The following is a 25,729-nucleotide window of genomic DNA, read 5'->3' on the forward strand; positions in this document are numbered from 1 at the left end:
GGTTTGGTCTCCTTCCTTGAGAAAGGACGTACTGGCGCTGGAGGGTGTGCAGAGGAGATTCACTAGGTTAATCCCAGAGCAGAAGGGGTTGGATTATGAGGAGAGGTTGAGTAGACTGGGACTGTACTCGTTGGAATTTAGAAGGATGAGGGGGGATCTTATAGAAACATTTAAAATTATGAAGGGAATAGATAGGATAGATGCGGGCAGGTTGTTTCCACTGGCGGGTGAAAGCAGAACTAGGGGGCATAGCTTCAAAATAAGGGGAAGTAGATTTAGGACTGAGTTTAGGAGGAACTTCTTCACCCAAAGGGTTGTGAATCTATGGAATTCCTTGCCCAGTGAAGCAGTTGAGGCTCCTTCATTACATGTTTTTAAGGTAAAGATAGATAGTTTTTTGAAGAATAAAGGGATTAAGGGTTATGGTGTTCGGGCCGGAAAGTGGAGCTGAGTCCACAAAAGATCAGCCATGATCTAAATTGAATGGCGGAGCAGGCTCGAGGGGCCAGATGGCCTACTCCTGCTCCTAGTTCTTATGTTCTTATGTTCTTATGATTCACCCGGCCCTCCCGCGATTCTCCCACCCGGCGGGGGGAGCGGAGAATCGCGCCCAAAGCTCTCCCGCTGGAGTAGAATTGCTCCTTGTCCGCCCTGGCTCTAGGAGGAACACCCAGGAATGATTACCTCTCCCTTGCCATGCAAATGTATGCACGCAGAGCAGGGAGCTTTTGGAATTCTGTTGGAATCCCAGTATCGGACCGCCATTTTGAGCGACGGACTGATACTGAGGTCCGGCGGCTGCCCCCCCCCCCCCCCATATGCCAAATTCTGCCCCATCCACTGAAAAGTAGAGGCTTCCTCCCCTCCCCCCCCCCCCCCCCCCCCACCACCATGGGAATTACGGGTCACCCCCTCCCACAGCACTCATGCTTGAATGTGACCCTATTTTCCCCACCCCGCCATCCCCGGCCCACGACTCTCCATCAGACCCCCAGCAGAGAACACCCCATCAGGCTCTCCCATCAGAGACCTCCACATCAGAGACTCCCATATCAAAGTCCCCCATTTCAGAGACCCCCCCATTAGAGACCCACCATATCGGAGACCCCCATCTCAGACACCCCCATATCAAAGACCCCCATATCAAAGACCCCTCATATCAGAGGCTGCCATCTCAGAGACCCCCATCTCAGAGATCTCTATTCACTTTCAAAGATAAATTGTTTTTAGTGTGCTAGTTGGTAGTGGTAGTTTCCAGCCAGCCAACTGTCTGGATTATTTATTTTAATTTCCCTTCAGGCATCTCAAGCACCCTGCTGTGAAGCTAACCACAGTGTTTAGAAGCATCTAGGAGATAAGTGCTTTCACTTCCACTTTTTCTCAGCAGAAAGCACTTAACTTCTTTTGATGTGGTGAGAACCCGTCAACCATAGCAGGCACCTTATTATATATTTTCAAATTGGCAGTCAATAACTACTGGGGTGCTACTGGGATTGGTACTGGGACCCCAGCTATTCACATTATATTTTAATGATTTGGATGAGGAAATAAAATGTTACATCTCAAAGTTTGCAGCTGATACCAAGTTGGATGAACTGTGACAAGTATGCAGAGATCCTACAGTATGATCTGGACAGGTTAGGCGAGTGGGCAAATCAATGGCAGATGCAGTATAATTTGGATAAGTGTGAGGTTATTCACTTTGGAAGCAAAAACAGGAAGGCAGATTACTACCTGAATGGTTGTAAATTGGGAGAGGGGAGTGTGCAGTGGGACCTGGGTGTCCTTGTGCACCACTCACTGAAGGTAAGCAGGTGGTAAAGCTGGCTAATGGCATGTTAGCCTTCATTGCATGAGATGACGAGTAAAGGAGCAGAGATGTGTTGCTGCAATTATACAGGGCCTTGGTGAGGCCACATCTAGAATATTGTGTGCAGTTTTGGTCTCCTTTTCTGAGAAAGGATGTTCTTGCTCTCGAGGGAGTGCAGCGGAGGTTTACCAGACTGATCCCAGGGATGGCAGGACTGTCATACGATGAGAGATTGACTCGGTTAGGACTGTTCTTGCTGGAGTTCAGAAGAACGAGGGGGGATCTCATAGAGACTTATAAAATTCTAACAGAATAGACAGGGTAGATGTAGGGAAGATGTTCCCAATGATGGGTGTATCCAGAAGCAGGGGGCACAGTCTGAGGATTCAGGATAAACCCTTTCAGACAGACGAGGAGATATTTCTTCACCCAAAGAGTGGTGAGCCTGTGGAATCTATTACCACAGGAAATAGTTGATGCTAAAATATTGAATATATTCAAGAAGCAGTTAGATATAGCACTTGGGGAGAATGGGATCAAAGGCTATGGGGAGAAAGCAGGATTAGGCTATTGAGTTGGATGATCAGCCATGATCGTAATAAATGGCGGAGCAGGCTCGAAGGGCCAAAAGGCCTCCTCCTGCTCCTATCTTCTATGTATCTATGTAAGTAATTTAAGTAGACAAGCAGGTTGAGAGAGAGGTTTATAAGGTATCCAGTATCCTGTGCTTTAGTGATAGGGAAATAGAGTACCAGAGCAAGGAGGTTATGCTGATCTTGCATTAACCACTATTTTGATCTCAGCTAGAATATTGCATCTAGTTCTGGGTTGCACAATTGAGGAAGGATATGAAGGCATCAGAGAGGATGCATAAAAGATTCATGGGAACGGCTCCAGGGATGAGAACCTTAGTTGTGAAGCCAGGTTGGAAAATTCAGCACTGAGAGGAATTTGAAAGGTATTGAAAATGGTTGAAGGATCTGGACAGAGTAAATAGGGAGAAACTAAGAATCGAGTATGAGAAGGCACAGATTTAAAGCAATTAGCAAAAGAGACCTGAGGAAAAAGTTTTTCATGCATCAAGTGATTAGAGTCTGGAATGCACTGCCTGAGGATGAGATGGAGGCCGGAGCAATCGAAGCATTTAAAGGGAAATTAGATGGTTATCTGAAAAGGACGAATGTGCAGTGTTGCAGAGTGAAAGCGGTAGATCTAGGTTAGATTCAGAGAGCCGGTGCAGACACAATGGGCCAGATAGCCTCTTTCTACGCCGTAACAATTCTGTAATTCCTCCCAGTTTGAACAGACAGCTCCATTTGTTTCAGCCACTCTGTGGTGAACGTATTGCTACTGCGATTCACCACTGTGTTGTACTGTACTATGTTGATGCCCCTGTGGGCTCCGCCTGTGGTTCCACCCCCTCGGGGGAGGTATATGAACCTGCAGCCTGTAGGCGGCACTCAGTACAGAGCAGTCGCAGGCAGGCACAGATCTAGCTTATTAAAACCACTGTTCACTTCTACTAATCGTCTCATACGAATTGATCGTCGCATCAATTTAATAAGATAAGATATCGCAATGGAAGCCGCCCTCAAACCTGATCGACTGGAACTCGACACACAGGCAGCTGAGGCCAAAGGAATCTTCTCACATTGGCTCCGCTGCATTGAGGCCTACCTCGCCTCCTCCTCCTCACCCGCCATCACCGAGGCACACAAGCTGAATCTCCTCAACGCCCGGGTGAGCCACAGAATCTTTTTACTAATCGAGGATGCGACCACGTACGCAGACGCGGTCACGATCCTGAAAAGACATTACGTGAGGCCGGTGAACAAAGTGTTCGCGCGGCATCTCCTCACCACACGTCGTCAACACCCCGGGGAATCGCTGGAGGAATATCTCCGCGACCTGAGGGTACTCGCTCATAACTGTAACTACAAGGACGTCACGGCCTCGCAGCACATGGAACTCGCCATCTGGGACACCTATGTGGCTGGAGTCCGGTCCAGCTATGTCAGACAGCGCCTGTTCAGAAAGGGCGCCCTCAACCTAGAAGAGACGGTAAAACTATCCACCTCGTTAGAGGTAGCTTTCCAGAGCCTAAATGCTTTCCCCTCCGACCACGCGATTTCCTCGTGGGTGCCTGAGACGCGGCCATCACCCAACCCGAGGGTGTCCCAGGCCTGTGCCGCGCGACTGGCCGCCCAACCTGGGTGACCGACTTGCTATTTCTGCGGTCAGAACCAGCACCCCAGGCAGCGTTGCCCAGCTCGGAACGCAGCGACTGCGACAAGAAAGGACATTTTGCCAAAATCTGCTTGGCCTGACCCAAAGTTCCAAAATAGCAGGCCCGACTCACAGACTCACAGGTCCGCAGGCCCCTTAGCGTGGCTGCGTGCCTGCCGGTACCGCCCCCTTCTGACACGTCATCCGCCTCATGCTATCCATGGGGGCCGCCATCTTTAACTCTGCCCGATACGTGCGACTCATCTTGGCCGCCATCTTGGGACCACCTCGCTACCACCGACCACACCGGCCACCCGCAGCTCGGCGCGGTCACTCTCGACCAGTCACGGCCTAAGCACCTCAGGAACTGCATGATGACCGTCCGGGTCAATGGGCATGAAACGCCCTGTCTGTTCGACTCCGGGAGCATGGAGAGTTTCATCCATCCGGACACGGTAAGGCGCTGCTCCCTCCAGATTTCCCCCGCATCCCAAACAGTCTCTCTTGCTTCCGGATCACATTAAGTGCAGATCCGGGGGTACTGTGTCGTGAATCTCGCGATACAGGGCGCAGAGTACGCCAATTTTAAACTCTATGTCCTTCCTCATCTCTGCGCTCCTCTCTTGTTAGGACTGGATTTCCAGTGCAACCTCAGAAGCCTGACCCTGAAGTTAGGCGGACCCCTACCCCCTCGTACTGTTTGTAGCTTCACGACCCTTAAGGTCGCCCATCCCTCGCTCTTCGCGAACCTCACCCTTGACTGTAAACCCATCGCCACCAGAAGCAGGCGGTACAGTGCCTAGGACAGGACTTTTATCAAGTCAGAGGTCCAGCGGCTGTTGAGGGAGGGGATCCTCGAGGCCAGTAACAGCCCCTGGAGAGCCCAAGTGGTGGTCATCAGGACCGGGGAAAAGAACCGGATGGTTGTAGACTACAGCCAGACCATAAATCGGTACATGCAACTTGCTGCGTACCCCCTTCCCCACATAGTGGAAATGGTTAATCAGATTGCGCACTACCAGGTTTTATCCACGGTAGATCTGAAATCCGCATACCACCAGCTTCCGATCTGCCCGGAAGACCGCCACTACACTGCCTTTGAGGCAGACAGCCGCCTCTTCCACTTCCTCAGGGTCCCCTTCGGCATAACCAATGTGATCTCGGTCTTCCAAAGAACGAAGGAGCGAATGTTTGACCAGCACGGGCTGCGAGCCACGTTCCCGTACTTGGATAATGTCACCATCTGCGGCCATGATCAGCAGGACCATGACGCTAACCTTCAGAAGTTCCTCCAAACCGCCCAATCCCTTAATCTCACCTACAACAAGGCGAAAGGTGTTTTCCGCACAACCCGACTGGCCATCCTCGGCTATGTCGTGGAAAGCGGAGACCTCGGGCCTGACCCCGACCGCATGCGTCCACTCCTGCAACTCCCCCTTCCCCACTGCCCCAAGGCCCTGAAAAGATGCATGGAGTTCTTCTCATATTATGCCCAGTGCGGACAACTATGCGGACAAAGCCCACACACTTATCAAAGCCACCATTTTTCCCCTGATGACTGAGGCCCACCAGGCCTTCAGCTGCATCAAGGCGGACATTAACAAGGCCGCGATGCATGCGGTGGACTAGTCCATCCCCTTCCAGGTGGAGAGCGATGCGTCAGACGTCGCCCTGGCCGCTACTCTTAACCAGGCAGGCAGGCCTGTGGCCTTTGTTTCCCGTACCCTCAACGCCTCCGAGATTCGACACTCCTCTGTCGAAAAGGAAGCTCAAGCCATTGTGGAAGCTGTGCGACATTGGAGGCACCACCTGGCCGGTAGGAGGTTCACCCTCGTAACTGACCAATGGTCGGTAGCCTTTATGTTCAACAACACACAGTGGGGCAAGATCAAGAATGATAAGATCTTGAGGTGGAGAATCGAACTCTCCACCTAAATTATGATATCGTGTATCATCCTGGTAAGCTCAATGAGCCCCCAGATGCCCTGTCCCACGGCACATGCACCAGTGCGCAAGATGACCGACTTTGGGCCATCCACAATGACCTCTGTCACCCGGGGGTCACCCGGCTTCTCCACTTCATCAAGGCCCGCAACCTGCCCTACTCCACCGAGGAGGTCAGGACCATGACCAGGGATTGCCAAGTTTGCGAGAAGTACAAGCCGCACTTCTACAGATCAGACAAGGCCCACCTTTTGAAGGTCTCCCGCCCCTTTGAGCACCTCAGCGTCGATTTCAAAGGGCCCCTTCCCTCCACTGACCGCAACGTGTACTTTCTCAATGTCGTTGACGAGTACTCCCCTTTCCCCTTTGCCGTCCCATGTCCCGACATGACCTCGGCCACTGTCATTAAGGCCCTGCACAGCATCTTCACCCTGTTTGGTTTCCCCACTTACGTCCACAGTGACCGGGGCTCCTCTTTTATGAGCGATGAGCTGCGTCAGTACCTGCTCGGTAAGGGCATTGCCTCGAGCAGGTCTACCAGCTACAACCCCCGGGGAAACGGACAGGTGGAGAGGGAGAACGCGACGGTATGGAAGGCCGTCCTTCTGGCTCTACGGTCTAGAAGTCTCCCGGTTTCCCGCTGGCAAGAGGTCCTCCCCGATGCGTTCCACTCCATTCGGACGCTCCTCTGCACAGCCACGAATGAGACCCCTCACGACCGCCTATTTGTCTTCCCCAGGAGGTCCATCTACGGGGGTCTCGCTTCCGTCCTGGCTGACAACACCGGGGCTTGTCCTCCTCCGTAAGCACGTGAGGAGCCATAAGTCCGACCCCCTGGTCGAGAGGGTCCAGCTCCTACATGCCAACCCTCAGTATGCCTACGTGACGCACCGCGACGGACGACAGGATACAGTCTCCCTCTGGGATCTGGCACCCGCCAGTTCCCCAGCGACCATCACCAACGCCCCCCCCCCCCCCCCCCCCCCCACACCGCATATCAGCACCAAATCCCTTGCGGCAGGCTACCAGCTGTCCCCCTGAGGTTCCTGAACACCGCCCCCGTCCCTACACGGCCCACACCCCACCCCCATCACCGACACACCATGATGAAGCTCCAGCCGACAGGCTCCCGGAGTCAATGAGTCCAACACCCATGCCCGCAGCGAAGCCAAAGCTGAGGCGATCACAGAGAATGATTAAGGCTCCAGACAGACTCGACATGTGAGCCCACTTCACCCCCGCTGGACTTCAATATTTAACAGGGAGTGAATGTGGTGAACGTATTGCTACTGCAGTTCACCACTGTATTGTACTGTACTATGTTGATGCCCCTGTGGGCTCCGCCTGTGGCTCCGCCCCCTCAGGGTTGGTATATAAACCGGCAGCCTGTAGGCGGCACTTTTACAGAGCAGTCGCAGGCAGGCACAGATCCAATGTATTATAACCACTGTTCACTTCTACTGATCCTCTCATGTGAATTGATGGTCACATCACATTCAAAAACAGAATGGGAGCAAAGTGGGCAGAATTTCTGCTCGTTTTCAGTGACTGCATTGGAACAGTGGAACAACGGTGTTACCTTGAGAGTAAAGGGGCTGCAGCTTACAATAATACCTTGAAACTGAACCGTTTTAAGACATTGAGCTAGTGGGTGACTGCAGATCTACACAGCCTGCTGTTCAGTGAAGATCCATTAAGGAATGCTGTTCACTTACAACTCTGATTCAATCAGCTATATTAGCCGCTTGATGATTAAAATATTATTTCACTGGGAGATTATTCCATTTTCTGGACACTCCTCTGAATTTTAACATCAATTGCTATCAGAGGCAACTGAGAACATAAACTCCGTGCCAGTTGGAATCTGGTGAGCGGAACAGCAGGAAATATAAATATTAAAGCATGCAGATTGCACCCCAAAGCTCAAATACTTTCGCCTGTAATTTTTCCCTTTTTGAGTTTTGATTGAGAATTTTAATCCATCTCCCAGTTGCAAATATTAATCCTATTCAACCTGGTGAAGATTAATTATTGCATGGCCTCTTCATGCTCATCACAGCACCTTTTCTTCAACAGTACTGCTCCCAGTTTCTTTTATCAAAGCTTGAGAAGGCCGCAAAGTTCAAAAGGGACCCTAAGCCTAACCAGCAAGAACTGGGTTTTTGACACATGCACAATGAACCAAATACTCTTCTTCTGCGCCGTATAATGCCATGATGCCATTGGGGCAGCACGGTAGCATAGCGGTGAGCAGAATTGCTTCACAGCTCCAGGGTCCCAGGCTCGATTCCCGGCTTGGGCCACTGTCTGTGCGGAGTCTGCACATTCTCCCCGTGAGTGGGTGGGTTTCCTCCGGGTGCTCCGGTTTCCTCCCAGAGACCAAAGATGTGCAGGTTAGGTGGATTGGCCATGCTAAATTGCCCTTAGTGTCCAAAATTTCCCTTCGTGTTGGGTGGGGTTACTGGGTTGTGGGGATCGGGTGGAGGTATTGGCTTGGGTAGGGTGCTCTTTCAAAGAGCCGGTGCAGACTCGATGGGCCGAATGGACTCCTTCTGCACTGTAAATTCTATAATTCTCTGAGTGACTCCATTCGTAATTGCAAAGATTGTAGTGAGAAAATGCAGGAGGAAGATGTTCAGTTTTAAGAAAAGAATTTGGTCAGAGCAGCTGTCAATTCTTCATTTCAGTGCAGGAAATTCAAGAGGGAGGAAGAGTGAATCGAGTGACATTCCCGATTGGATGGAATAGCCAAGGGAAGCTCAAAGTAGCAGTGAACACTGTACCACAGGTGTTGAGGAGCAGGGGAAATCTGGAGCCGAGAATGTGTTCCAAATAGAAGACAATGCTCTATGGGCTAAATTCTCTGCCCCATGAACCCGGCACCATGCTCCGATCCCTCCCTGGTGGCAATACCAGGTTTGTGCTCTGTGTCAGAGGAGGGCATACAAAACCTGCATTCGCATGCATTTAAACGTATATAGCCCATTTGACGAACTTTTGTTTATTTGTTCGTGGGACGTGGGCGTCGCAGGCTATGCCAGCATTTATTGCCCACCTTGAATTGCCCTTGGAGGGGGAGTTAAGAGTCAACCACATTCCTGTGGGACTGGAGTCACATGTAGGCCAGACCAGGTAAGGATGGCAGATTTCCTTCCACAATGAAGCAGATGGGTTTTTACGACAATCAACAATGGTTTCATGGTCATCAATAGACTTCTTTAATTCCAGATTTTTATGGATTTCAAATTTCTAAGGGCTGGTTTAGCATAGGGCTAAAGAGGTCGCTTAAAGGCAAGCCAACAGGACGGTTCAATTCCTGTACCAGCCTCCTTGAACAGGCGCCTGAATATGGCGACTAGGGGCTTTTCTCAGTAACTTCATTTGAAGCCTACTTGTGACAATAAGTGATTTTCATTTCATTTTCATTTCACCATCTGCCGTGGCGGGGTTTTGAACTTGGGTCTCCAGATCATTACTCTGGGTCTCTGGGTTAACAGTCGAGTGCCAATACCACTGCGGCACCGCCTCCCCCAACTATGCTCAGGCCTCCGCGATGCTCCACTCCTCTCAGGTGGAAATCACACGGATGCGATTTATTACAGGTATTTACAAACGGAGATTAGGCGTCATGGCTGCTGAGGGGGAGCGAGAAGGTCAACAAAGTTTGAAATATTGTTACAAATTGTAGCTGGGGGTGGCTTCCAGGGCCGGGGGTGGGGGTAGGGGGGGGGGGGGGGGAGGGGGTGGTTAGCAGGGAGTGATTTGGTGACAGCTTTGTGGATTCTGGGTGTCTGCCTCGGAATCGGGGTAGCCTGGCTCAGACCGCCATTGCTGCAGTGTTTGTTTTAAATGCACTCACTTGGTACAATTTACAGGCCCCTGGCTGCTCACTCTATTGACTACTCACTGTGTCCTATAAATGTTGACGGAGCCTCTGGTCAATTGGGAGCCCACCCAAGCCACCTTTCTGGAAACCCTCAGACCCCAGCTGACCCATCAATGGGATAGGCATGACCAAACTGAATCATTGGCACATCAGGTGCTGCCACTTCTCAGTGCACTCACCAGAAGCAATCCCCCACTGCAGGCGAAGTAGGGAAATAGCAGCGTTCACCTGAAACAAAGTACAGGTGTCCCGTGGCCTTTGGCACCCTCCCTGGCACATTGCCTAGGGCAAGGTTTCAACAGTTACGCTATCAGCTAGCCCACTCCGCAGGACCACCTGCCCTGCGCCCCCAACAGGAACGCGAACCGCTCGCAATTACCGGCATCAACAATTAGTCTCCCAAACTGAGAATTTTGCCCTCCAACCCTGCCTGCCCACCGCGCCTCTGCTAACATCGATCCTAACCCTAGACAGGTTGTCACAACCAGTGTGCCACACCCAGGACCCACATCACACTGCAGTTATGCTCCGAGCACAGGACCATCTGTAGGACCTGTCCACACACAAGCCTCTAAGTACTGAGGCAGTTGGTAGCATACTGAGACTCGCTCCATCGCACAAACAGGCACCTGCCCGGGTAGGACCCTGCACAAGCCTGTCCCAGAAGAGCAGGGGTCAATTGGTGAGGCTCGATTGCTGGTCGCCCAACATGGCTGAGAAGAAGGTGCAAAGGAGGCGCCCATCAGGCCACCGGACTGCCAAAGACGTTGGCTAACCAGGGAGACCATGCACCTCCTGTGCAAAATGGTGGCACACCTGGCACTGTGGGGGTATGGAAGGGAATACCAGTTCCCAGTGGCCTTCAAGGTGACGGGTCACCCTGAAGCTTTATGCCACTGGATCTTTCCAGGGGCCGAGCGGAGGCCAGCCTCGGATCTCGCAGACATTCGTACACAGGTGCATCTGCGCTGTGAACGTCAGTGTGGACCAGACACACCAGAATGCCCAAGCAGCAGGATTTTCCGCTATTGCTGGCATACCCAGGTTCAGGGGGTGATCACTGACACATATATCCCCCTACAAGCACCCACTCATCAGTGGGTGCCCTTCATCAATTGGAAGGGATTCCACTCCCTGAATGTGCAGTTGGTGTGTGTGAGATTACAGCTGCACATCATGGGGATACGCAGGGTGCATAACGCATTCATCCTGGCATCCGAGTCGGTTCGCGGCACCTTCAAGGCGCTCCCTCGGGTGACAGGTTGGTGGTTTGCTCTTGGGGAACAAGGGTCACCCGCTGGGGTTTTGGCCAATGACGCCTGTCTGGAGGCCCCAGGCCTAGGCGGAGAACCGTTATGATAACACCCATGCAACGACCAGGAGTGTCATTGAGTGGTGCATCAGCATCCTCAAGATGCGCTTCGGATACCAGTGGGGCGCTCCAATACAGCCCTAGGAGGTTCATCATAGTAGCAGAGTAGAACAGTGGTTTGCACGTTCTCCCCATGCCTGCGTGGGTTTCCTTCAGGTGCTCCAGTTTCCTCCCACAGTCCAAAGATGTGCAGGTTAGGTGAATTGGCCATGCTAAATTGCCCTTAGTGTACACAAAGGTTGGGTGGGGTTACGAGGCTATGGGGATAGGGTGGAGGTGTGAGCTTGGGAAGGGTGCTCTTTCCAAAGGCCGTTGCAGACTCGGTGGGCCGAATGGCCTCCTTCTGCACTGTAATTCTATGAATTCTATGATTCCCTAACAATGTGTTGGCCTGCTGCGTCCTGCACAACATCGTGCAGCAGAGAGAGGGGGCATGTTGGAGGAGGAGGAAGAATGCCACCTTAGAATGCCAAAGAGGACAATACAGGTTTGTTGCCAGGTAGGGTGTGAGGGAGATGCAGGCAGGTGGGTCTAGATTGGCCTCCATGGGAGTCGGGGTTGTGATGTAAGGAGTGAGGGACAGGAATGATGTCAGGGTAACAGTGGTGGTGATTCAGTTGAGCTGCCTTAAGGAGGTCATTCATCTTCTGTCACTGTGTGCCAGTCCGCCTGGTGAGGCTCACAGCACTGACCGCCTCGGCCACCATCACCCAGGCCTGGTTGACGATTGCGGGCTGGAGCCTCCTGCCTACCCTGGGGAAGCGGGTGTCCCGCCTTTCCTCCACTGCATCCAACATTCGATCAAGCTCAGTCTCAGTGAACCTCGGGGCCGTTCCCCTCTGTGCCATCTTCTTGGCTGGAATGAGAGTGTGTACGGAGTGGAGTGCTTGTCAAGCTTTCCAGCACCAATTGCGGCCCCAGTGAATCCAACGACGGCGAGAATGAGAGTTGCTCTTGATTCACATGGGTAGAGTGCTGGCCCATTAGCATGTCCTGAATTGCCCCACAAATAGAGCCCCCAACAGGAATGCGAACCCCACGCAATTACCCGAAGTTCACAATTAGTCTCCCAAACTGAGAATTTAGCCCTTAATATCCTATATAGTTGTGGGAAAATGCTGGAATTTAAATTTAATAAATAAATCTGGACAATAAAGCTAATTTCAATGATGGTGACCAGGCCAACAATCATTAATTGTTCTAAAAACTCATCTGGTTCACTAATGCCCTTAGGGGAGGGAAATCTGCCAATTGACATGGTTCGGCCTACATCTGACTCCAGACCCATGGCAATGTGTTTGTCCCTGAAATATCCAAAGAAGCCATTCAGTTGAAGACAATTAGAATCATCATGGAATCATAGACTTTACAGTGCAGAAGGAGGCCATTTGGCCCATCGACTCTGCACTGGCCCTTTGAAAGAGCACCCTACTGAAGCCCACACCTCCACCCTATCCCCATAACCCAGTAACCCCACCTGACCCTTTTTTTTGGAGACTATGCGGCATTTTAGCTTGGCCAATCCACCTAACCTGCGCATCTTTAGACTGTGGGAGGAAACCACGCAGACCCGTGGAGAAAGTGCAGACTCCACACAGACAGTAACCCAAGGCCGAAATTGAACCTGGGACCCTGGAGCTGTGAGGCAGCAGTGCTAACCACTGTGCCACCGGGCCGCGCGACAAATGCTGGCTTGTCAGTGACACCCTCATTCCCATGAAACATTTATTTCCTATCAAAGGAGACAGAGAGGGCAAGAATATTCATGGGTGAAGGAGAACCCAGGGTAGAGCGACTAAAGTTAAGCAGTGAAGTCTCATGGTTAGAGGTGTGAAATACATGGGTATTACACATGAAAGAAACTGGATTACTGTGATTTCAGAGACGAGCTGCTGTTACGGGGTGGCTGGGGAAGCGGAGGGTGTTGATGGGTGATGGATTCATTGAGAAGTAGTTATTCATCCATTTCAATATGTGAGCAACAGAGATTGTACGAATTGAGGGTTTACAGAGAACAGTTTAGGCAAGGAGCCAGAATAAAATCAGAACAAATTATTGATATTATTCCATGAGCCAAAACAAAAATATAATGGCATTCAGGCTGTACAAATTCAGTGATACCAAACGATAAATCATACTCTGTTGTAACAGGTTCATCCATCTTATCTTACATATACTAAAGCAAAGATTACAGCATTGCCCTCGCAAAAATAATTTTAGAATTGAACGCAAAACACACAAACATTTTTGCACCTGCTGTATCTATGGAAACAGGCCTTTTTCTGTAAGGCAGGTGTGCAATTGACTTCATTTATTTAATCGTTTTCCTTAAATTGGACTAATACCAGCCATTTTACTCTGAGTGAATATTCAAGATAGAATCGGGGCTGTAAGTACTTCATTATCATGAAAAATTACTCCGTTCACTTCAGTTTGCATAGCTTTGAAGAATTGACTGTTACACAAGCAATTAATCCATGGGATATGGGGGAGATGTTGTCGTAGTGGTAATGAGACTGAGCCAGTGATCCAGAGGCCCAAGCTAATACTCTGGTGGAATTTACAAATTCAATGAATGAATCTGGAATATAAAGCTAGTCTCAGCCACGGTGACTGTGGCCAAGAAAACTATTGGCGATTGTTGTAAAAACCTATCTGGTTCACTGATGGCCTTCAAGGGAGGAAATCTGCCGTCCTTACCCATTCCGGCCTGTAAGCGACTCCAGTTCACAGCAATGTGACTCATAACTTTCTTTTGAAATGGCCGAGCAAGCCACTCAGTTCAAGGGCAATTAGGGATGGGCAACAAATGCTGGGCCCAGCCAGTGACACCCACATCCTATGAAAAGTATAAGGGATAAGGCTTCAGAAACTGAGAGATTTTGTCATAAGGCCCGGGTTTGCTGTTGAGGTGTAGTTGACTGGCGCAGTTACAGTTAATTATGGTTAGTTTCAGTTGGGGGAGATCTGATTTGATATTGGCCTCATAGCTGGTGCCTTAGTTTCTGATCATTGTTCAGGGATGGTTGCATATCACTACTCATTATCAGTGAATGCTCATACTTTAACCCTTTGGATGTCTCAACATTTTGACTTCGCTCGTATGCTTTTATTTTTGGCATTTCTATATATCTGCTCTTTCTCCTGATCTATATATTCCAGTCTGCCTGCTCTGGCAGTATGCTTGCTTGCACTCTTGTGCTTTCCAATCACCCCCCTTAACCATTCAGTGATTTTGAAGTGGTCAGCTAGAAATTGATCACACTTAACTCTGTTTGATGCGATTCAGGATTTCAATGTTTATAAACATTGCGGTGAGAGCACTTCAGAGTTACTCAACCATGAAGGAAAATGAATGGAACAATGCCGACAGCTGGGTGTGTGGAAGCTGTCAATCACAGTCTAGTAAAATCAATATCAGAAAGAAATGGATGAATGACTTGCAAATCAAAGATCTGATGGGGTTTAAAACCAGCTGACTGGTTTTATCTTTCCAGGAATTGACAGGTGCTGCTTCCTGTGTCTGAGCTGGCAGGTGCATTTCCCAGGTGAGTTTTAAAGCAGTGATATTTTTCACTGGCTCTGTCTGGACAGCTCTCAAGCTTACAGACAGAGGTCGCTCTTCTGGGGGGGCTTACTGACAGGGGTCATTTTTCTGGGGATGTGTGTTGCGGGGTCTCCTTATTTAGGGAATCCACAAGACCATAAGACATAGAAGCCAAATTAGGCCACTCAGCCCATCGAGTCCACTCTGCCATTCAATCATGGCTGATATTTTCTCGTCCCCATTCTCCTGCCGTCTCCCCATAATCCCTGATCCCCTTATTAATCAAGAACCGATCTGTCTCTGTCTAAAAGACACTCAGTGACTGGGTCTCCACAGCCTTCAGCAGCAAAGAGTTCCACAGATTCACCACCCTCTGGCTGAAGAAATTCCTCCTCATTTCTGTTTTAAAGGATCGCCCCTTTAGTCTGAGATGGTGTCCTCAGCTTTGACAAAGAGTCATCGGACTCGAAACGTTAGCTCTTTTCTCTCCCTACAGATGCTGCCAGACCTGCTGAGATTTTCCAGCATTTTCTCTTTTGTTTCTGATTCCAGCATCCGCAGTAATTTGCTTTTATCCAGTGATTTACCAGGATGCTGCCTGGACTGGAGGGCATGTCTTATGAAGAAAAGTTGAGGGAGCTAGTGCTTTTTTCACTGGAGCGAAGAAGGAAGAGATGTGACTTGATAGAGGTGTACAAGGTGATGAGAGACATGGATAGGGTGGATAGCCAGAGACTTTTCCTCAGGGCGGAGATGGCTGTCACATGGGGACATCATTTTAAGGTGATTGGAGGAAGGTCTAGGGGAGATGTCAGAGGAAGTTCTTTACACAGAGAGTGGTGGGTGTGTGGAATGCACTGCCAGCAGAGGTGGTGGAGTCAGTTATTAGGGACATTCAAGCAACTCTTGGACAGGCACATGGACAGCAGTAAATTGAAGGGGTGTCGGTTAGGTTGATCTTAGATTAGGATAAATTGTCAGCACAACATTGTGGGCTGAAGGGCCTGTACTGTGCTGTACTGTTCTATGTTCTATGTATGTTCTATGGCGACCATGACAGTAAATTCAGCATGCTGCCTCTAATCCTGGGAGTGAGAGTGGGGGGAGTGCACGAGACAAACGTAAGATTACGGAACCTCAAGCATAACAGGGCCTGTCACATGTGACATTATTTGTGTTCATTACTTTGAACTTGCTGTTAGATTTGGCACATTTGTATATTGTTCTTATATGAAGCTGCACAATCATGTTGCTCAATTCAAAGGGCTGAGTTGGCTGCAGCTTTGTACATTGGCCAGTTGTTGCACACATGTGTAAGCTGAGGGCTTTGTGTTGTGCAGGATTTCTGGGCTGGGCTCTGAGGGAAAGTTTTATTATGAGTGAGACATTGCCATTGGATTGAGTCGGCCTCCATGTCTTGGATGCCGAGCTGAAGAATTGCTGGATCAATCCATTCTTAATGTCCCTGCCCCCTGAATGTTCATGTTATTCACCTTGAAGAACACATCCTATACAGATCCTCAGATCCATCACAGGAGTCATCCTCCCTGGCCTGCGGTCCTGCATCACTCTCCTCAGCCTCCACTGGACCCCCTCTAGTCAGAACTAAAATGTCAAGGGGGCAACGTGCACAAACTATGAGGGAGATATTCTCCGAAGATACAGCAATGATCCTCCGGATCAGTCAAGGCACTGGAAGCATATCCTGAGCAGCCTAATGGTCCTCACCATCACCACTCTTTGTCAATACATGACTCCTGTTGTATCTATTTAGGGCTGCAAGGTGGCACAGTGGTTAGCACTGCCGCCTCGCAGCTCCAGGGACCCGGGTTCACTTCCAGCCTCGCGTGATTGTCTGTGTGGAGTTTGCACTTTCTCCCCTCGTCTGCATGGGTTTCCTCTGGTTGCTCCGGTTTCGTCCCACAGCCCAAAGATATACAGGTTAGGTGGATTGGCCATGATAAAATTGCCCCCTAGTGTTGAAAACATTAGTGGGGTTACTGGATTACGGGGATAGGGTAGAGGCATGGGTTTAAGTGGGGTTCACTTTCCAAGGACCGGTGCAGACTCGATGGGCTGAATGACCTCCTTCTGCACTGTATGGATTCTATGATTCCATGATACTTCAGCTCTTGGACCTGTTTGAGGGATAGCCCTTATCACTCAAGAGCCATCCATCCAAATTTGCAGGAGCCATGAACAGCCTTGGAAACTGGGAGTGTCGCAAGATGTATGAATCGTGTGAGATCCCTGGATAATGGGCACTTGCCTCTGAGCCACACAATCTGTTTAGTCAGAGACAATCTGGACATTCAGCGAGTGGTACCCCTTCCTGTTGTGAAAGCTCCCGGCTCTTGTGCCGGCATCCTGATGGCCGCATGCATGCAGTCCACAGCATCCTGGAGGAGGAATCCCAGCTACCACCACAAACCATTGTGCTCTCTCCACCTGGCTACCGTCAAGTGTCTGGTAATGAAAATGATGGGCGTAACTGAAGATGGCATCGGTCAATAGCTTGACACAATGGTGTGTGACTGATTGTGAGACACTGGACAAATCCTCCACTGAGCCCTGAAATGAACCTGAGGTGAGGAAGTTGAGGACCATTGTCATGGGGTGATCGCCTGCGCAGCTGGAGGCAAATTCAGGTGATATCATTTCGCAAAGGGATGTCACTGTCTCCCTGGAGCGGTGAAGCCTCCTATGGCACTAAATCTCAGATATTTGCAGGGAGTCGGTGCACTACCTGTATACTCAAGATGTTGGGGAGGGAGCGAGTTGGCCTCCTTCGCTCTGCACCAACTGAGCCTATGCCTTTCCTGTTACAGGCCTCTGACTGGGACGCTGCATGCACTTACCATGCCTTCTCTCTACTGCCCCTCTCTTCCTCTTCAGAGCAAGTCCCACCAGCAGAGTCCACAATCCCCACTGGAGCAGATGCAGAGGACCAGTGCCTTGCAAAAGATGGAACACTGTACTCTAATCCTCACAAAAACCTTCCTGGGAAGTCTTGAAATCCTGAACATCATGACGCTAATGCTAAATAATAACTAGGAAACTCAAGCAAAACTCTAAACTCAGACAGCTACGAACTCTATCGCAGAATAACTGTTGCTCCTCCAATGGCCTTTTATCCAGCCCTGAGATGAGGAACTGCAAAAAAACGTAATGGGTGCCCAACTATTTTGCCCACGCGACAAGCAAAACATAGCATGACAGCGCAAAATGCCTTCAGCTTAGACTTTTAATGTTTTTAATTGGCCCTTTAGTTGTTGGCGGGCATGTATCCAAATCACGTGTGTGTGTGATGACGTCTTCTCATGTGATTTTACACACTCTGGGTCTGGTGCCTTTCCAGCCCAGACACATAAAAGTCTGGCCGTTATCCCTTCCCTGCGACTCTGTCCTACACATCAGAAATATTTTAATTCTAATACTACATTGGTAAAACCTGTAGAGTGGGTGGATCTCCGGCCTCGGGAAATTAGGAGGTGATTTTAAACTAAACTCATGGAGTTCGGGCACTCTACCCAATTCACATATTCCAAACCCCGACGTTGACTTCAGAGAGTAAGACTGTGCCAAGTGTATAATGAGTGTCACGCCCTGACCCTGTCCATTTCCTGACGGGTAGGTTCAGTTCGCACTGCCCCCAATCAGATAACCAAGGTCTCCTGCTTGTGCAGATGTGCAGAAGTGTTAACTGTGAAGAAGAAGAGTAAGACAACCCTTCTGTGAGATCCCTCCAGGCCACTGTCGCATATGGCCACTCATTATAGAACATAGAACAGTACAGCACAGAACAGGCCCTTCGGCCCTCGATGTTGTGCCGAGCATTGTCTGAAAACAAGATCAAGCTATCCCAAACACACTGGGCGGGATTCTCCGTTCCTCCAGCCGCGCATTTCTCAGCAGCCCGTCGTTCGCTGTTGGCGGGATTCACCACTCCCACCTCCCGTTCCCGTTGAACCCAGCCCATGCCGCTGGCAAACCCGCAGGCGGGAGCAGAGATTCCCGATGACTGGAGAATTCTAGGCATTTTACAAACAATTGCAATAAATACCTGGTCAGCCACAGCTCGAGCCAGTTTATCCATCCTGGACCCTGCTTCCGCAATCTTCTTGGCTGCGTTGATTACATCGGATGTATTTTTTAGCGGACCCTTGCCCCTACAAGATATTGGAAAACAAAACAAAGAAATAAATGAATCTTCCAGTTTAAAACTAAATTGGCAGCAAAAAGATTTCTTTTTAAGTACAACTTAGATTTTCATTACTATTGGGAGAGTGGAAAGAGATTTTACAAGGTCTTTATACACTGCTTTTGGGAACATTGAGCTAACAAGCCCTCTCTCTGCATGTTTAAGGAGGAAGAGAATCCGCATAATAATGAAGCAGAGGTGACAATAGGAATAGACGCAGCTGGAAAAACACAGCAGCATCTTAAAAGGAAAAAAAGACCAGTTTGTATTTCACCAGAAGTATCAAATTTGAGAAAGTGAGGGTTAAAAGACTGAACAATCAAGATTTCAAAATTTTCATCTTTGTTTTCAAAACCCCTCTTTGGCCCCACCCTCCCTTTTTCTCCTCCAGTCCCACAAGCCCCAAGATATCTTTGTTCCTTCTCTTCTCTTGGGCAATGCCAATTTTTGATCACCACTGGCACACATGCCTCCACCTTTCAGATGATCCTTAAAATCTACGTCTTTGACTTCACTTTCAGTCACCTTCTTCCCTCATTTCTATTTATAGGGTTTGGTATCAAATTTTGTGTGAGAATGCTTCAGTGAAGTGCCTTGGGCCACATTGTTATATTACAAGAGCTATAAAAATACAAGTTGTTGTTGAGTCGAGAGCTGCAAACAACTATTACAAAGGAAAGGGCACATCTAAAGGTGCAAAGTGTGGAATAATTACACAGCGGTCTCAGGTAGACTTCCTTGTTTAATTGTGATGAAGAGTTTCTACTCGAAATGTTCACTTACCCTCTGCCTTCTCAAGGGACTGAGTTTTGAACTCGTTCGGCGCGCACGAACGGTAGGCCCAGAAACAGTGCGCGAAAGGTTCTTCTGGCCGTGATCAGCTCGCGAACACAATTTCAATGGCCAATTAACAGGAATCCAGCATGAAACACATTGCCCACTGCTGGCAGGGGGCGCGGGAGGTAAGGGTGCGGGTGCAGAGGGAAAGTGAGGGTGAAGGCGAGTGCTTCTAACTAGCTCCCTGAAGCTGCATACCTGCTGCAGAGCTGCCTCAGGGAGCTCCAGACCGCTACAAATTAAATGAGATGAAAAAAATGCAACAAACAGTGCCAATGTCGCACATTCAAGCAGCTGACAGCAGAACTTAAAAATCACCAGTCCCCAGACATTTTATTGAACTATATTTCACCCCGGACATTTCATCCTGGATCGAGGTTGTAGCATAAATGTGAAGGCTGACAATCGTAAAAGTGGACAGGCCACGTAAAACTGCTTTCACTGGCCCCTTCATAGGCTTAATTAGGTTAATGACGTTATTCATGAAGGCCCTGCCTTCTCAGCCTTTCCCCTTGCCTGAGGTGTAGTGATCCTCAGGTGAAACCACCACCAAAGGGGAAAGCAGCCTATGGTCATCTGGAACAACGGTGACTTTACCACCTTACATGGGCTTAAAAGCCCGCTTAATCGTGGGCAGCTGCGCTTTCAAATGCTGCGTGCAACCACTGAGTGCAATATCGTGCGAGTACGCAATGAAGTTGAGATGTGCGCCTGTCATCTTCTCGTGTGATTTCCCCCACTGCCGGGTGGGGCATGTGCGTACTCAAGCGATGTAAATTCTGGCCAAGGTATTGACGGAGCCTGTTCAACTTTACAGAATTTCGACCTCTAAATAACGTCAAACATATTCTAATATGCTTGCAATACGTTGGAGGAAATCAAAGTACTTGGGTCTTTGACAGCAGAATTAGGACTCATATCTATTGGCCATGATTCACCTGAGATATTTCTATGTCCAGTTTCGGGCATGATTAGTGGGGCTTTTACTTTGAAACCGTGTTTCCTAGCTCTAGATTTCTCCAATCGGGGAAACATTCTCTCAGAATCTACCCTGTCAAGCCCCTTCAGAATCTATTAGGTTTCAATCAGATCACCTTCTCATTCTTCTCAAATCCAATGAGTCTCGGCTCAACCTACTCAACCTTTCCTCGCAAGACAACCCCTTTGTCTCAGGAATCAGCCAAGTGAACTTTCTCAGAACCGCTTCCTGTTGTAGGGGGCTCTTTATGGTTTGGGAAGTCTGAAGAAGTCTTCATAATCATATCTAGGTTAACTAAGCTTTTATTGACTCGAAGAACTATTTCCAAACGGAGAGTGGAATTGTCAGAAATTGGCAAAGTCTGATTTTGGACATGGAAATCTCGTTGACTCAGTGGCGGTTATTTTTCTGCCATATAGTGCGGCAATTTGTGAAACAAATTTGCAAGCACGGGTTCCACGCTGTATCGCTAAGGGGGCGGCCTGATTTTCCTCCCCACCGTCACCTTAGTGCTCCGATGATCTGGGCGCCACATTTAAAGTCCTGCCCACAGCTAGCACATTTTGGAATTTGCTGGAAAGTCATAGCTTCCACACCTCGCACCTGCAGGACGCAGTGGAGGCCTGCTGCAATGTACTGTACCCACGCTGCGGGTGAGGACCTGTAACCATGGTGACAAACCCAGCATGGGAGGCAGTGGCAGCAGTGGTCAGTGCCAATGTCCTGCAGGAGAAGACAGCCAACCAGTGCCGAAAGAAGATGAGTTATCTTCTCCATTCTGCCAGGGAAATCACTCTTCCTATCACCCACACCTCACAGACCCATCCACAGGCATCTCACTCAATACCAGCTCAAAGGACACCACCACTCATCTCTCCTGCAGATCACGCCCTCATCACCTCCTTGGTCCTACATCCACACATGAAGTTATCGTTATCACCTGCCCTGGCATGCATCCTCCTTACACTCTCTCCATCTGCCTTCATTCAGGACAACCTGGCACACAATAAATGAGTGGAGGGATGTCATAATGCAAGGCTCCCATGGACTTTGAGGAGGGTGCCACTCAGCTGGCAGGTGAGGATGTGGATCATTCCTGTGCTGATTGGTGAGGTCAGTAGTGCTGAATGAAATGAGGATCCAGCACTGCAACTTCCATCACATAAGTGATGCCTCCTGCACTAATTACCTGTCCTTTCTTTCACAGGCACATTTGTGAAGCAGCCGAGGGAGTCCACGAGTTATTCCTTGACTCCAGTCCCAACAACAGCACAGAGCATGAATTCACAGATCCCGAAAGAGAAAACCTGTTACAGCGCTCACCCACACTCTCCATCAGTGCCGAGACACACTTGAACCTCACCTTCAACGTCCCTGTGGTTTGCTCAACTAAAGTGTGATTTGATGCATAAGCCTTATTGTATCTTGTCTCTGCTGCACTCTGTGGCCTCCTCACAGATGTCATCAGCCACCTCCTCAGTGACTACTGCTTGTCCCCAAGGAGCATTAAGCCATAGCCTCTGTGGATCCTGATCAGTGGATTTCAGGATCTGTGGATCCTGAAAAGGATCTGCGAGTAGCTCAGGACGTTGGAGTCATGCACATTCCCTGGGAATCGAGCACAAACTTGCAGAATGCATTTGGTCATGGGGGGGGGGGGGGGGGGGGGGGGGGGCAGTTGTCAATTCAGCCATTCGAGTCTGCACCGGCTCTTGGAAAGAGCACCCTACTTAAGCCCAAGCTTCCAACCTATCCCTGTAACCCAGTAACCCAACCTAACCTTTTGGACACTAAGGGCAATTTAGCATGACCAATCCACCGAACCTGCACATCTTTGGACTGTGGGAGGAAACCGTAGCACCTGGAGGAAACCCACGGGGACACGGGGAGAATGTGCAAACTCCATACAGACACCTATCCCCAGGTTGGAACAGAACCCAGGGGCGAAATTCTCCGACCCCACGCAGGGTCCGAGAATCGGCCGGCGGCAGCGTTATTCCCGCTCCCACCATGTAAGGAATTATCCGACCCGCCATAAAACGGCGTTGTTCAAATCCCGCCGGCCGCCAAGGAGAACAGCTGGCGCCGGTGGGATGTCATGTTATTTTTAGGGTGAATAATTCTCCGGCCCGGATGGGCCGAAGTCCCACCGACGTGGCCACGGGTCATTGATGATGGTTGACGCCGTTCAGTAACCTACATCGAGTGCGCGGGGGGTGGGTAGCGGCGTTGGAGAGGGGTGGAGAGCGGTGGGGAGGGGTGGGGAGAGGGGGTAACGGCGTTGGAGAGGGGTTGGGTGGGGTGGGGAGGGGGGTAGTGGCATTGGAGAGGGGTGGGGAGGGGGGGTAGCGGCGTTGGAGAGGGGTGGAGAGGGGTGGGGAGGGGGTGGAGAGGGGTGGGGAGTGGGGGTAGCGGCGTTGGAGAGGGGTGGGGAGGGGGGATCGCGGCGTTGGAGAGGGGTGGGGAGGGGGGGTCGCGGCGTTGGAGAGGGGTGGGGAGGGGGTGGAGAGGGGTCGGGGGGGGTAGCGGCGTTGGAGAGGGATGGGGAGGGGGGGTCGCGGCGTTGGAGAGGGGTGGGGAGGGGGGGTCGCGGCGTTGGAGGGGGGTGGGGAGGGGGGGGGTCGCGGCGTTGGAGAGGGGTGGGGAGGGGGGGTCGCGGCGTTGGAGGGGGTGGGGAGGGGGGGGTTGCGGCATTAAAGAGGGGTGGAGAGGGGTGGGGAGGGGGTGGAGAGGGGTGGGGAGGGGGGGGGTAGCGGCATTGGAGAGGGGTTGGGAGGGGTGGGGAGGGGGGTAGCGGCGCGAAGAGGAGTGGAGAGGGGTGGGGAGGGGGTGGAGAGGGGTGGGGGGGGGGGGGAACGGCGTTGGAGAGGGGTGGGGAGGGGGGGGTCGCAGCATTGGAGGGGGTGGGGAGGGGGGGTCGCGGCGTTGGAGAGGGGTGGGGAGGGGGTGGAGAGGGGTGGGGGGGTAGTGGCATTGGAGGGGGGAAGGGGGGTAGTGGCGTTGGGGGGGGTGGGGGTGTTAGGGGGTGGGTTGCGGCGTTGGGGGGGATGGGTTGCGGCGTTGGGTGGGTTGCGGTGTGGTGGGGCATGCAGTGTGACAGAGCTGGAAAGGTTGGCTCCACAGGGTGCCACCTTTAATGGGCACAGCGATCTGAACTAGAAGTAACTGCCCACCCTCACCCTCCAATGGATACAGAGGACAAGCATCAGGGTCTCTGCCCCCCACCCTCCACTCCCACCGCACAAGCATCAGAGGGACTCAATTCCCTCTCTTCACCCCCCCCCCCCCCGCCCCACCACGTCACAATCATCAGGGGCTCCCCACCACCAGAAAACATAATGGGAACCCCCCCCCACCACCCACCCTAAACGGGGCTCCCCAGATGATCCGCACCTGCACTTCCCCCGGCACAGGTTGATACTGCCAGTTTGGCATGGCCGGGGCAAGCCAACCCATGGCACAGTGGGTAGTCCATGGCACAGCCCGGTCATATTGCCCCCCCCCCCCCCCCCCCCCGCCCCACTCCCGGGCTGGGTTCTCATATTTACCATTGCTCCCCTGGGGGGATCCCCTCGACTGATTCATCTGATTCATGCATGTCACGTCAGTGAGGTAAGAATATTAAGTGAGGAGTTTAATGCCATGGGGAGTTCAAGGGCGTGAATTTGATAACCATATTGACTAAATTTAAATAGCTTAACGCTGTTGTTTCTGGGGTCGAAGGAAGTTTCACCTGCCAGCGTCAGGGACTTGGAGGTGAGGGTAACATCCGGGCTTTGAGGGACATGGCCCGGCAATGCCCTGGCACAGCCCCATGGCACCCTGGCAGTGCCAATCAAAGGGCAGTGCTGGAGCAGTATCAGGTTTGATGTGAAAGAGGTGGGGTCAGGTTGGTGGTGCAAGGGAGGCTCATGGGCAGGGCCTCTTGGGAACCCTGCTGTGGGTGCGGCGATGATGGGGGGAAAGGATGATGCTCCCCCCTCCCCCCCCCCCCAACGCCACAACCCACCCCCCCCCCCAACGCCGCAACCCACCCCCAACCCCCCCACCCCCAATGCCGCTACCCCCCCTCCAACGCCGCTACCCCGCCTCCAACGCCGCTACCCCCCTCCAACGCCGCTACCCCCCCTCCAGCGCCGATACCCCCCCATCCCTCCAGCGCCGCTACCCCCCCTTCCCTTCCCTTCCCTTCCCCTCTCCAACACGCCACTTCTGCAGCGGCTGAAACTGACGTGTACAACGTCACTCCGCTGCTGGCCCTTTCGGGACGGCAGATTTAGGCCTTAAAAGCAGGCCCCGACGCCGGAGTCACCAGCGCCGCTTTTGCCCGCCGGTAATGGGCGTCACGTAAGTCTTCGGTGAATTTCGCCCCAGGTCCCTGGAGCTGTGAGACAGGAGTGCTAACCATGACGTTGCCTTCCTTCCAATAGTGCCATCTTTAGCCTTCATGTCACTGAGCCTTGCTCTATTATTTCATTGGAAGGATGGTGCCTCTGGTGATTCAGCATTCCTTGGGTACTGTGTAGAAGTGTCATCCTCCTTTCATTCAGCCTGGAGTGGAACTTGACTCACAACCTTTTGACTCAGAGGTGAGAGTACTGCCAACTGGGCCAAGCTGACTCTAATTAACAAACTGTTTCTGTTGAATTGCAAAATGGCAAATAGCTTGGTGGGGAATGTAAGTGCCTCATTTCCTCAGGAAATAAAAATAGGGAATGAAGCAAATCGAATATAAAGCACCAACCATCTGGTTGTTTAAATTCAAGAACTGTAAACTAAACCTTGAAATCAATGGCTGCAATTTATACATAATCTTACCCAATTCGTTGATCCATACTTCTCAGGGAAATATCGGATTTTCAACACACTTTGGGGGCCAAGTGCAGATTCGGATGCGGATTGAAGACTGCGATCCTGGAAGGCATTT

The 25,729-nt window shown here is 51.0% G+C and overlaps 1 protein-coding gene across 3 annotated transcripts in view; it reads right to left on the minus strand.

Annotated features, from left to right (window-relative positions):
• ctnna2 (catenin (cadherin-associated protein), alpha 2) overlaps nucleotides 1–25,729 on the minus strand; it is a 1,599,328-nt gene that overhangs the window by 131,406 nt on the left and 1,442,193 nt on the right. For 2 of the 3 annotated variants that reach the window (XM_038793233.1, XM_038793234.1), the window contains exon 16: nucleotides 18,849–18,957. In XM_038793233.1, the coding sequence (XP_038649161.1) occupies nucleotides 18,849–18,957 (109 nt within the window). The remainder of the gene's footprint in view (nucleotides 1–18,848; nucleotides 18,958–25,729) is intronic. The other variant, XM_038793235.1, reaches the window with a different exon arrangement.

The sequence above is a fragment of the Scyliorhinus canicula genome, chromosome 3 (genome assembly GCF_902713615.1).
Source record: "Scyliorhinus canicula chromosome 3, sScyCan1.1, whole genome shotgun sequence".
Taxonomy (NCBI): Eukaryota; Metazoa; Chordata; class Chondrichthyes; order Carcharhiniformes; family Scyliorhinidae; genus Scyliorhinus; species Scyliorhinus canicula.